This window comes from Phyllobates terribilis, unplaced genomic scaffold, assembly GCF_046119375.1.
Source record: "Phyllobates terribilis strain yellow unplaced genomic scaffold, ASM4611937v1 Scaffold_12__6_contigs__length_324123572, whole genome shotgun sequence".
Lineage (NCBI taxonomy): Eukaryota > Metazoa > Chordata > Amphibia > Anura > Dendrobatidae > Phyllobates > Phyllobates terribilis.
The window spans coordinates 129,549,240-129,563,187 of NW_027362772.1; the positions used below are offsets into that span (position 1 = coordinate 129,549,240).

The following is a 13,948-nucleotide window of genomic DNA, read 5'->3' on the forward strand; positions in this document are numbered from 1 at the left end:
AAGGACAGGAAACCAACTGATGTTGGAGAGAGGTACCGCCCTTTTATCTGTAGATTTCCTGTCCTTGAAGGGCGGATCCCCTCTCTCCGTGGTGCCGTCATGGGGGAAAGAGAAAATCAGCATTTTCACAGCTTGCATTCTTGCCCACCATGACAAGGGGAGAAGAGCTTGCCTATCAAGATCCGCTTTAATTTCCTGCATCAGTGACTTAACATTATGTTGTACTAATTTTGTAGTTTTGGTTAATTTAATCCATAGGTACACCATACCTTCTTCATTCCAAACGAATGGAAATTTAGTTGAAGTTCAGATTGCAGGCCCTTTTCTATCCCCACTTCATAAACCATGGATTTAGTGGCGTTCAATTTGTAGTATGACACCTTTGTGAAGTCTGAGAGGGTCTCCATAGTGGCCTCTAGAGAGGTCCTGACATTTTCACAGGTGATAACAACATCATCAGCATAAAGACCCACCTTATGAGACATATTCCCTATTTAAACTCCATGAATATTCGGGTTAGATCTTATGGACTCCGCCAGGGGCTCCATCTCCAGAGCAAATATTACTGGTGAAAGTGGGCACCCCTGGCGAGTCTCATTCGATATGGAGAACCGCCCAGACTGGAAACCTGCTGCATTGACCGATGCTACCGGGTTTGAGTACAGGGACAGAATTGCATCTTTAACTGGGCCTATCAGACCAAACTTCCTCAGAACCTCCTCTAGGTAGCCCCATTGAACCCTGTCAAATGCCTTTTCGGCATCAAGTGACAGAAGAACACCAGGGCCGCCTCTCTTCTCCAAAGTCTCCAGAATATTTATAATGCGTCAGACCCCATCTTTGGTCTGCCGTCCTGGAAAAAAACTTTGCCTGATCTGAGTCAACTAAGTCAGGCAGAACAATCATTAGTCTTTTGGCAATAATTGTGGCGTACAGTTTTAGATCACAATTTCAAAGAGATATTGGGCGGAAGTCGCTAGGAGATGTGGAGCTCTTTCCTGGTTTAGGGAGAGTTGTGATACTAGCTTCAAGGTTCTAGGGTTTATGGACCTATTATTTTGCCAATATTTGACTGTTTTAAGTAAATAAGGGAATAAAATAGATGAGAATTGGTTAAAGTAAATGATGGGCAAGCCACCAGGTCCCGGGGCTGAGTTCTTTTTAGATGTCGAAATAGTCTTCCTGATCTCCTGTAGGGTGAAGGGAGCATTAAGTATGTCAAGATGGGATTTTGAGACTGCAGGTGTCGCAGAGTGTATCTTCTTACAGTCACCACTTTACTTACGAGAGCTTCAATCAGCAAGATATCTTGAGTAAACAGTATTTACTTCTTACTGGTTAAACATGAGATACAATTCAGTGTCACACAGTCCGTGTGCTGCTGACATAACACATTCAGGAAAGAAAGAAAACACAGGATGTAAAAAACAACCAACAATTGAGAGTTTTCCTCCCACACATTACAGCAAGCATATAACTTTACACACTATCGCCATCTGCTGTCTGGTTAGTATAAAGTCCTCCTTTCACTTATAATAAGTTCTAATCTGTTGCATATGCCAACACCCTTTCTCAACAGTAAGGACTTATTCAATCAAACCCAACATTTTTATTAGTCTCTGGTGTTTATCAGCATTCAAAGCCTTCGTTAAGATGTCTGCTGTCATTTCTTCAGTAGGACAATACTCTAACTTGAAGACTCCTTGTTCCTGATGATCTCTCAAGAAATGATACTTCACATCAAAATGCTTGGTTCTTGGATTGACTCTTTCCATCTGAGCAAGAACAAGACATCCTTGATTGTCCGCTTTCAGTTTCGTTGGTTCCAACTGTGGTTGTCCTAATTCTGTCAACAATTGTCTTAACCACAGTACTTCTTGACTCGCATGTGCTGCGGCAACATATTCTGCTTCTGTTGAAGACAGTGTCACAATTGACTGTTTCTTACTAGAGATGAGCGTTGTTCTACTCGAACTGTTCGCCAATCTCAAATTCGAGCTGTTTTGGGCGGTGTTCGAGCCGTTCGGCGAACACGAACAATTTGAGAAAAATTCGGCTGTTCGAGGTTATGTTCGATAACTGTTCGTGCACCAAAATCATAACTGGATTTTTCCTCAGTAATGATGAAAATTAATGTTAATACGCAGTTTGAGTGTACAGCGGGGTGGGGGGGAGGGGCACGGGATGGATCTCTGCAGGAACAATGAAGATCTCCATTTTTTTTTTCTCTTTCCCGCATTTACAGTGGGGAGGTGCAATCTGTCAGCCTATCAGCAGTGCACACACGGAGCGAAGTGCTTTTTTTCACACAAGCAAGGGCATGTGTCATTGGCAGTGTATGTCACATGTCCTTGCCCTATAAGACCAAGCCATTTTCCCCATCGCCACCATTTTCTCACTGCTGCAGCTGCGTGTTAGATGGCACCGCTGTTGCTGTGTGCGCTATACCTTGTTAATTTCAAGTCAATTTTCGCACAAATCTACAGATAGCTTGGGAGTAGGGAATAGTTGTGATTGCAGTCCTTTTAAGGACTAGGTTACAGCATTTCCTACGACTTATCAGGCAGGTCTGTGCTCTTAAATAGATAGGTTGTGGGAGTAAAGACTAATTGTAATTTCAGTCCTTTTCAGGACTAGGTTACATCAGTTCCTATCAGTTTTTGCCAGGCAGGTCTGTGCCAGTGCTGTGCAAGTTTTTTTCACAGCATTTGGCTGAATCTAGCAAAGCTAATCCTTTTTGGCCTATTGCAGAGTGTGTTAGTCAGTGGAGTAGCCTATCTGTGTTGCAAGATATACCACCTGTGTATAGAATACCAATTTTTTTACTGCACCTAGTGAAGTAAAATCTTTTGGGCATAGCATCATTCTATTAGTCCATCTATACTGACCTCCATCAGGTTGCAAACTGAATATAATTTTTTTCTGCATCTAGCTCTGAAAAAATATTTGGGCTTCTAGCGGTGTGTGGGACTTGTTGTATTAGTCCATCTATACTGACCTCCATCAGGTTGCAAACTGAATATATTTTTATCTGCATCTACCTCTGAAAAAATATTTGGGCTTCTAGCAGTGTGTGGGACTCATTGTATTAGGCCATCTATACCAAGCTCCACCAGCTTTGAAATTAATAATAATTTTTAGCTGCATCTAGCCCTGAAAATAATTTTTCCCAATAGTGGTAGCAATAGAAATATGGGGCGCGCCCCTGGCTAACAAAAATATATGCTTCATAACACAAAACACCAGCCTAGCGCACTGCATTAATAAGATGGCATCATCGTCTCTCCCAGTGCTAGGCCTACTACGCAGGCTAGTATTCCTGTGCCTAAAACACAATGTATGGGTCCGCGCTAGCCACTATGCTGAGGGGTATAAAGCTGCTGCTAACGCTTTATAACAATTCAATTGGCAGATTTTCACAGAGCTCTTCCACAACGCCCACCCATCGGGCAACAGTTGCCCACCCTCCCTATGGGATCTAGTGGCGAATAGTTGATGCCATTAATCAGAGCGTCAGTTGCCCCGTCAACGTGGCAAGCATACGGTAAGGCATGGGAAGAGTGGACACGACTAGTAGCAGGCAGACGGGTTGACCAATGTGAACAAGCCAGATCACAAGTCACCATAGAATTTCTCCACCAGCTAATGATGAGGGGCATATCAGGGGCGTCAGCGCAGCGGTGTCTGACCGGAGTAGCATTTCACTTCCAACTACTGAATTGGGGAGATGTGACAAAGATTCATCATCAGACAATCCATAAAAGGGTGGAAAAGGGGTCAGCCAAGTCAGGAATGTAGACGTCCCGTCCCGTGTCACTAAAACTGATTTCTCACATCTTATCCCTAACACCATTAACATGACACTCACAATTTGAAGCAACACTAATGTCTACTGCATTTGTGATCGCCTTCTTCGGGGCGCTATGTATAAGCGAATTAGTCCCTCAATCCAAAATTACCACCAGTGGACGCTTATTACACCAGGAAGTAGTCATAGCCAATAATGCAATACGTGTACGCATACACCAATCGAAAACGGTTCCAGCGGGCAGGGGTACTTGGGTACTTCTACAACCCACAAACGGTACACTGAGTCGGGTAACAATAGTAAAAACATATCTAACCATCAGATCACAAAGTAATTTCTTCGTATCACACATTGATGGAACGCCATTATCAAGATACCTGTTCCAAGCTATATTTAATAAATGCATAACATCGGCAGGGAACCACCCCAAAGATTACGGGACACACTCATTCCGCATAGGTGCGGCCACGGAAGCAGCAAGAGCAGGACTGTCAAAAGCGGAAGTTCAGAGGATAGGGAGATGGCAATCCACGTGTTTGGCGAGATACATAAGACCGGACTTGTTATCCTAACGTGGTTTGTTTCTTTTACAGGTGACGCTAAGCCAACAGTGTGAGTGATAGGCCACTCGTATATATATTGGGCACAAAAAAGGGCGAAAGTCCGCCCTGGCGGGAGGAAATTAGAGTTTCATAACACATATTTCAACTAGAGAGGTATATTCCGGATTACAACCATCTCCCCTTTCAGAGCTTCATGCTCATCAGTTAGGCTATTGTCTGATTTAGTGAGCTCAGCCATTTTGGATTCAAGGTGGTCTGTGCGTTCACTCAGTGATGATATTTCCAGTTTACGATCCTCCACCATGGCCCTCAGATCAGCCTGCAGAGATTTCTTCAGTGAGGCCAATAAAGATTGCATTGTGTTTTTAGTAAGCGGCATGTCTGCAGATTCTGCCTCCCCAGCTTCTCGCCCTCTCCCATCTGTTAGTACCTGCGTGCTTTTGTGTGAGGAGTGGGATGAGGAGGCCCTGAAAGGCGCCATCTTCTCTGCTGCTGCAGCGTGCGGGTCCTTGTGGAAGAAGTCTGTCACCTTCATGGGTGGGGGCCTATTCTGACCTCTGGTTCACCTGGGTTGTGGCATCTGCAGTGGGGAGACTGGTATAGGGGATTTCAGGAGTTTAGCTGGCCTGTGTGTTGCTGTGAGAGCTGCATTAGAGCTGGGGATCACAGAGCTCCAGGATTATGCTGCTGGTGCCATGAGCTGCCAGGCCACACCCTACCTACCCTTACTATTCTTAAAGGGCCAGCAGTCGGCTATACTTTGTTGTTCCCATTATTAAAGAGTGGGTCTCCTATACTGTTATTGCGTATGCAGTGCTGCAAGGGGTGCCAAAAATTTGGACGCACCCCAATACCCTTTGAAGAGACGTAGAGGAGGATCTCAGTAACAAAGCTTCCCATTATGAAGGAGCGGGTCTCCTATAGTGGCAATAACCATGCAGTGACTGCGACGGCTGCCAAAATTTAGGAAAAACCCCAAAATCAATTTAAAGACCCATAGAGGAGAGTCTCCATAACAACATGTACCCATTGAAACAAGAGGGGATTATAGGGAGAGAAAATAGGAAGCGCAGGCTTCTAAGTGTAGTAGTTAGATTCCAAGGGTATATGCTCAGTATAAATCCACTCACCTATTTGCTGTCTTGAGGTTCTGCATGTAAATCCAATCAGTGGATTATTCCATTCCTCTTTCCATTCAGTTTGCTGCAGAAATCTGGGAGCTGATGAGAGCACTGGACAGAGCTTTCATGGGCGATACCACTTTGTAAATGTTTTTCCCAGCAATATTTCCTCCTGAAGGATGATGATGGAACTTGATATTCGGATTCAAAGATAATTTTTATTTCAAACTAAAATACAACCGGTTTCGACTTCTTTCAGCCTTCCTCAGGTATAATATCATGCATATAAAAAGATCTATCTACACACATTTTATAGCAGATATCCCTGCTTGTCATTTTGGGTGGAGACTGAAAGATCTGTTTTTCATACACACCCAGATACTCAGATATGCAGGTTTTTGCACTCTGAGGAATCTAACAAAACCCATATACTAAATGACTTTTATACAGTTTTTTTTCCCTTCAAAAAACATTTTTTACTCACAACAAATTTTTTCACACAGAAAGTATTTTCTTTTCTGAAAACACTATAAATATAATTTTACTATATATAAAATGTCTTTTAAAATGTTATTAAACATACTAAAAGTGTGATTTCATACCAAAATGTAAAATCCTACAAACATATATATTATGACAAAATTTAAAACCCTTTCTTTCTTCATATTATAGCCGTTTTAAATTTTTTTTTTTTTGATATTTCATTCATATATTTAAAAAAATAAGAATACATAAACAAAAATAAATAAATTATATATACAGTACATACATACATACCCGTCGATATCTATTTTATATGTCATATACCCTCTATAATATCGTTTAATCCATCTGAGTATAATGTACCCAGACGGAAGATCCGATATGATTCTTTCCGGTTTAACTTTTGTACCCTATTAGTGCAATTCTCAGGTATTTGCTCCAACGGGGTCACGGAAATATTAAATGTTTTATTATGCTTCAAACATAAGTGCCGAGATAAGCTCTGTTTTAAAAACCCATTTTTGGTATTGTGCCTGTGGCCATTCATACGGGATCGTAGGTACTGGATAGTCCGGCCCAAGTATTGCAGGCCACAGGCACAGGTGATGAGATACCATATTTTTCGGACTATAAGACGCACTTTTTTCCTCCAAAATTTTGGAGGAAAATAGGGGGTGCATCTTATAGTCCGAATGTTGGGGGGGGGGGTGTATATTTATGTGTGGTGTGGGGGGAGCGGTATCGGTGCAGGAGCGGGGCACAGGAGGCAGCAGCCGCCTACTGCAGCCTACACTGTCCCCGCTGCTAAAGAATGCCCATGGGACGTGGGGAGCACTGAATATTCATGCTCCTTAATAGCGGTATACAGTGTAGCCGCGCTGCGGCTCCTGCCGGCTATCTTCTGTCTCAAAGGGCATGAATATTCAACCTCTCTCCACGCCCATGGGCATGGGGAGGGGGTGAATATTCATGCCCTTTAATGAGCGGGCACAGGAGATAGCCGGCAGCAGCAGCAGCCGCAGCGCGGCTCCGCTGTGTGCCGGCTATGAAGGAGAGTGAAGTCACTGCTCCCCGTGCACACAGTCCTAGCATGGGGAGCAGTGACTTCCGCCAGCTGATCTCTCCTTTGAGCCACGCATGGCAGTGACGTCATGCGTGGCTCACATGGAGAGATCAGTGCGGGCAGACAGGACGCAGCACTGGAGGAGAGAAGAAAGGTGAGTAGGAGTGTTTTTTATTTTTAATGTGCAGCATGATGGGGATTAGGGGGCCATGCATACTAGGACAGGGATTAGGGGTGCCATGCTTACCAGGACAGGAATTAGGGGTGCCATGCATACCAGGACAGAAATTAAGGGTGCCATGCATACCAGGACAGGAATTAGGGGTGCCATGCATACCAGGACAGGAATTAGGGGTGCCATGCATACCAGGACAGGAATTAGGGGTGCCATGCATACCAGGACAGGGATGAGGGGTGCCATGCATACCAGGACAGGGATGAGGGGTGCCATGCATACCAGGACAGGGATGAGGGGTACTATGCATACTAGGATAGGGATGAGGGGTACCATGCATATCAGGATAGGTATGAGGGGTGCCATGCATACCAGGATGGAGGGATGCCAGGCATACCAGGATGGGGATAGGGACCACGTATAAAAGGAAGGGGGGGCGGTATATATACCAGGATGGGGGATATTGTCAGAATTGGGGGACATTACCCCTATACCAGTGTCAGCAGAAGACCCCCTCCCCCTTAAAAGTGCATCATGACCACATTTTTTGCTTACATTTTTATTTTTTTATTTTCCTCCTCTAAAACCTAGGTGCGTCTTATGGTCCGGTGCGTGTTATAGTCCGAAAAATACAGTATATCACAAAATCACTATCACACGTTAATTTGTGTGATTGCTATGGTTTCACCCGTACTGTATGACGTAATGTACTGAGTCATATGATTGTTGATTTTGCAGGTACAACATTTTCGGGAACCACATCGATGGACACCCAGTTTGAAAGCATCCGTTTTATTTATCCTAATTTTTTCTTTTTTCTTTATACATTCCCGTTGCCCATCTTTGGTCATTCTGAGATTACTAGGTGCAATTATACCCTTCACTGTTTGGCCCCTACTAAAGGTAATATTGGGTCTATCTGGTAAAAGTTTTTTCAAAAATGTATCTGTGGCACCCTGCTGCGCATAGGTGCCACAGAACCCAGAAGGGTGCATGGATGGACTTCTCCGCAAGAGGCCCTCACACATTCACACACCTCCACCCTACCACCTCAGACCAGCAGAGGGAGCCTGTTAGGGATATATAAAGGGAGGGTGGAGCCAGGCAGCTCAGTTTAGAGTCAGAGTCTAGAGTTAAGTGTCAGTTTAGTGTTCAGACAGAGAGGAACACACAGCTCAGTTGAGCAGAGAGCGTGCTGACGCTCAGAGAGCAGTGAAGAGAGCAGCAAGCTGGCTGCTGTGCTTAGGCGAGCCAAGGCCTACAGCACGTGTGGAAGCCTAGTGAGGGCCTGAGTGTGGCCGAAGGCGAGAGGAGAAGGAAGAAGTAGCGAGGGGGCAGAGGAGCATACCAGGCTCACCCCAATATATATACCGGACACGGGGTCCGTGCCTGTGGGGACACTTTACACCAAGTAGGAACCACCAGAACCCCTGGAGGACTACAGGTCCCAGGTCTGCCAAATGCTGATTGTAGTACCAGGGCTAGGAGTCACGTCCAGGGAGAGTGATCTCCAAAGAGAAGGCCCTACCACCAGGTCAGCAGGTGCAAAGAGAGACAGTAACCAAGCTAGGCCTACCTCCAGGCAGGTCAGAAGCTTAGCAAGAGGTAGCAACGGATCAGGAGGCCCTATGCACGCTCACTGGGGAGAGTCCAAAAGTGTGCCCTTCACCTGGAAGTACCCTGGACCGTGCCTGCACCATCACCAGTAAAGGTACTGAAGCTTACCCCCGTGTGAGTGTCCGTCTTTCCTCCAGGACCGTCCTGACGTCTCTCCCCTGCACCACCATTCATTACACCCCACGCTGCCCTGGAGTTAGCTCTACCTGTGGAGAGCCACACCATTCCTGCTGCCGTAACACCAGCTCCAGAGGACTGCTTCACAGCGGCGGCACCCCTTTTGCCGCATTCCACAGGTGGCGTCACGAACTTTCCCCAAATCCCCTAACATTTCCCCTTTTTACTGACCGCCCTGGGTCACGGACCGGGTCAGCCACCATGATATCCCCCACCGGCATACGCAGAGGCCCGGCTGCCGAGTACCCCATGGCCCAGGGGGCGCGTCATATCCTTTTTCAACAAGTACCAATATTTATTTAAAATGTTTCTTATCTCCATATTACTACGATTAAAAGCGGTAATAAAGTTATACTGCCACCCATCTTTTTTTCTTTCCTTGTTCTTACTAATTATCTGCTCAGGTTTTTCTCCTCCTTCCTTAGTTATCCCCTCCTCCACTTCCTTATTTTTGTTATTCTCTCTAGATAAGCACTCCTGCTGAGTTCTTTCTAGATTAGTTCTGTATGCTGCCATAATTAATCGTTTTGGATATTTCTTATCTGTAAACCTATCGATGAGAATTTTCGATTGTTCCACATAATCTTCCTTATTTGTATTATTTCTCCTAATTCGACGGAATTGGCTATAAGGAATGTTTTGCTTCCATTTTTGATGGTGTGCGCTCCGAAAATCAAGGAAGCCATTAGTATCAGTTTTCTTAAAGTACGTTTTAGTGCTGATTTTTTTATTTTTATGGGATATTTCTAAATCGAGGAAATGTATTTTTTCTTTATTAACCTGTGCAGAAAACGTAATGCCTCAGTCATTCCTATTTAATGTCGTAATGAATTCTTGAGCTTCAACTTCAGTACCTTTCCAAAAAATGATTAAATCGTCAATATAGCGACGATAATATAATATATTGTTGCAGTAGGGGTGCTGACACAAGGGCGATGAGAACTCGAAGCACCCCATGAAAAGATTTGCAAAACTTGGGGCTACCCGAGTCCACATCGCTGTGCCAAGCTGCTGTATATACAATTGCGACCGGAAAGTAAAAAGGTTATGTTCCAATATGAATTGTAGACCCATTATTAAAAATTGTCTCTGATTTTCTGGCATATCTACTATCCCGTTCAAATAATGTGAAACTGAACTGATTCCCAATATGTGTTCAATATTGGAGTAGAGACCATGTATGTCTAGGGTTATAAACATGTAATCTTCTTCCCATACAAAATTTTCACATTCTTTTATTATTTGACTGGAGTCTAGGAGAAAAGAAGGTAATTTTCTAACTAGATCCTGTAGGTGCAGATCGATGTAATGCGACAGTTGACTGGTTAGTGACCCTATACCCGAAATGATTGGTCATCCAGGAGGTTTCACAGGGTTTTTATGCACCTTTGGCAGGTGATAAAAGAGGGTTGTATTTGGATTTTTGTTGGTCAGGAACCGTTTTTCCCATTTATTTATGATGTCTTGTTTAAAGGCAGCGTCTATCAACCTATGATATTCTTCAATATGTTTTTTGGAAGGGTCAACATCTAATTTTTTATAATATTTTGCGTCCGATAATATATTGTATGCTTCCTCCAAATAGTCATCTTGGTCCTGAATGACAATACCCCCTCCTTTATCTGCCCCTCTAATCACGATATTTTCATTGTCCTTTAATTTTATTAAGGCTTCTTTTTCATCCTTTGAAATATTGTTTTTGTGAATAGATCTTTTATTCGCTGTTAGTTTGTTTCTTACTACAGAACTCATGTTTTCTTGTTTCCCTTTTTGTATAGTTTTTTCTCCAGTCCTATTTAATCCCCGAAATTCCTCGGATACTAAAGCGTAAAAAGTATCCAAATGGCTGCCCTGGTGGTGAGTGGGGTTAAAATTTGATTTGGGACGGACATTTTTATGTATATTATTACTGGGTTGTATGGTATCAGCTTTTTCAATAGTTTGTGCTTCATACGTATCTTTTCACCCTGCTGTTCGATCCATTATAGCAAAATGTCTAATAAGTGTTAATTTGCGGACATATTTATTTAAATCTAGGAATAAATTGAAAGGCCTGGCTCTCTGTGTGGGACAGAAGCCCAGACCTTTAGATAGAATTGCTTCTTCAGCATTAGAGAGTTGGTGTTTTGATAAATTAAATAATTTTATCATACTATTCTCTATATTCCCTTCAATATTATTCTTTTTTATATACCTCCTTCTTTTGGAGAGACCAGAGTTTTTTTTCTTTTCTTCTCCTCTAGAACCTCTAGTCCTCCTTTTCTTTTTGAGGATTGCAAAGATGTTGGAGGAAAATACTTTGTGATCAGAATCTTCTTTTGTATCTGTATTGGAGACGCTACTAGTGAGCCGGTCTCCAGACTGGGTAAAATTATCTCCGTGGGTGGTTGTGTTACTCTTGGTACAATCTCTAAAAAACATATATTTGAATTTGCTGGAGAAGGAGAAGGAGAAGGAGATGGTGCTTGCACTACTGTAGTGTAAAGATTGGGTGATTCAGTGGTGTTATGTACTGTGAAAATACTATAGTTAGAGCATAATTCAGATATATGATTCTGAGGTCGTATTGTTTCCTGTGATCTTGTATTAGACTCTACTAAATTGGGGAAAGAAAGGAGAAGAGTGATTATTGGATTCCTCTTCCTTCCTAATTGATAGATCTCCCTCAGAATTATGTGGACTAGTCTCCCCCATAAATTCCTTTCTTATGTAACGGTAGAGAAATCGCACCTGGAGTGGAAGATGTGACCCTAGTATTTTGTTTCACTGGTTCCAAATTTTTATTATTTTTATTCATGTTATTTTTAATATTCATTTTTGGAATAGCACCTGCTTCCAATGCAGTAAAGGTTCTTCGGGGTTTAAATGAACCCTCCATAAGGGCAGAATTTGTCTTCGAATTGGAAAAGGTACGCAAACCCTTTACTATTTCATTTTGTTTTTTCGAAAACCTATTATTATCTACCTCTAATGCGGTTCCTATGGAGTTAACCTGACCAGAGGTTTTTGGTTTTGTGGGAACTTCATTATTTTCAGTCACTCTCCACCCCGGCTGCGGTTTCTCCGGATATTTTTTCACCCGGTTTTTAGATCAAAAAAATCTCTGCGGACATTTTTGGTCTTCATCTCAATTAAATTGCTTTCAAAAGTTTGTAAATTTCTATTTGTATCCCTATTAAGTGCTTCATACAGATGTGAAGAACTATACTCTACTAGTTCTTCTAGATCATTTTCACATAATGTCGCAAAAATGTTTGCCAATTTATTACGTTTTTCTATTAAAAGTTTCATAAGGTTGTAGGAACAATCATCTAATATATTGTACCATTTTTCCATAAATTCCTTATCTATCTATATAATCGTCTTATCCCGTCTGTCTGTCTGTCTGTCTGTCTGGCTTTCTGTCTGTCCAGGAAATCCCACGTAGCTCATTGGTCCGGCAGCGGCCTATCAGCGCCGCGGGATTTCTGAAAAAAGATGGCGGCCGTTAGCGGCTCATCTGCGGGACGGAGCTCAGCAGCGATGCAGTCGGGAGATGAGCGCCGCGAGGCGCTCATCTCCCGGCCGGTACCAGCAGAAGGACCTCGACCTCCGGACCCATCTGCGGGACGGAGATGCAGCCAGGAGATGACCGGCGCGAGGCGCTCATCTCCCGGCCGGTAGCAGCGGAAGGACCGCCGGCGTCGCTGACCTCCATGCGGAAGAGAGGACCGGGGAGCGCCGCTGCGGGTCGGGATACTTCTGCTGCGAGCGCCCACTCATGTCCCGGGTTCTCGCAGCGGAAGCACCTGCACAGGCAGCGCCGCTGACATCCATGCGGCTAGGGTGTGAAGGGAGGACCGGGGAGCGGCGCTGACATCCAATTGGTCGCGGCCGCTATTTAAATGTGCCGCGCAAATCGGTGATTGGTCGCAGTCTTGGCCCGCGACCAATCACCGATTTGGGCGCCAAATTTAAATATCGGCCGCGACCAATCACCGATTTTGGCGCCACATTTAAATATCAGCCTCGACCAATCAGTACAGCGGTGTTTAAATGTGGAGCCAAGATCGGTGATTGGTCACGGCCGATATTTAAATTTGGCGCCCAAATCGGTGATTGGTCGCGGGCAGCGCCAGCGACCAATCAGCGATTTTGTAACACAAATGTCCAGACCTTAGTAACACCATGCGGATACTATGGGGACATCAGCGGCTAGGGTGTGAAGGGAGGACCGGGGAGCGGCGCTGCGGGTCGGGATACTTCTGCTGCGAGCAGTCGCTCATCTCCCGGCTTCTCGCAGCGGAAGTAGCCGCACAGGCAGCGGCGCTCCCCGGTCCTCACTAATACGATTCCGCTCCCCGGTTCTCACCAAAACAATTCGCTGATTGGTCGCGCTCTCCGCACGCGACCAATCAGTGATCTTGGCGCTAAAGTTAAACACCGCTCTGCTGATTGGATGCGTCTAGCGGCCGCGACCAATCAGCGAGATTGGCGCCAAATTTAAACAACGCTCTGCTGATTGGTCACGGATGCCGGCCGCGACTAATCAGCATTATTGGCGCCAAATTTAAACACCGCTCTGCTGATTAGTCGCGGTCGCCGTCCACGACCAATCAGCAATATTGGCGCAAAATTTAAACCCTGCTCTGCTGATTGGTCGCGGTTGCCGGCCAACATCAATCAGCAGTATTGGCGCCAAATTTAAACCCCGCTCTGCTGATTGGTTGCGGTTGCCAGCCGCGACCAATCAGCGATTTTGGCGCCAAATTTAAACCCCGCTCTGCTGATTGGTCGCGGTTGCCGGCCGCGACTAATCAGCATAGTTGGCGCCAAATTGCCGGCCGCGACTAATCAGCATTATTGCCGCAAAATTTAAACACCGCTCTGCTGATTAGTCGCGGTCGCCGTCCACGACCAATCAGCAATATTGGCACAAAATTTAAACCCTGCTCTGCTGAT

The 13,948-nt window shown here is 44.5% G+C and overlaps 1 protein-coding gene across 9 annotated transcripts in view; it reads left to right on the top strand.

The window, feature by feature from the left end:
• LOC141172265 (sulfotransferase 2B1-like) overlaps positions 1-13,948 on the top strand; it is a 462,870-nt gene that overhangs the window by 411,645 nt on the left and 37,277 nt on the right. For 7 of the 9 annotated variants that reach the window (XM_073656276.1, XM_073656274.1, XM_073656278.1 and 4 more), the window contains 2 exons: positions 7,952-8,116; positions 10,786-10,864. The exons of 1 other annotated variant lie outside the window; for it this stretch is intronic. In XM_073656276.1, the coding sequence (XP_073512377.1) occupies positions 7,952-8,116; positions 10,786-10,838 (218 nt within the window). In that variant the 3' untranslated portion in view covers positions 10,839-10,864. The remainder of the gene's footprint in view (positions 1-7,951; positions 8,117-10,785; positions 10,865-13,948) is intronic. One more of the 9 variants, XM_073656280.1, reaches the window with a different exon arrangement.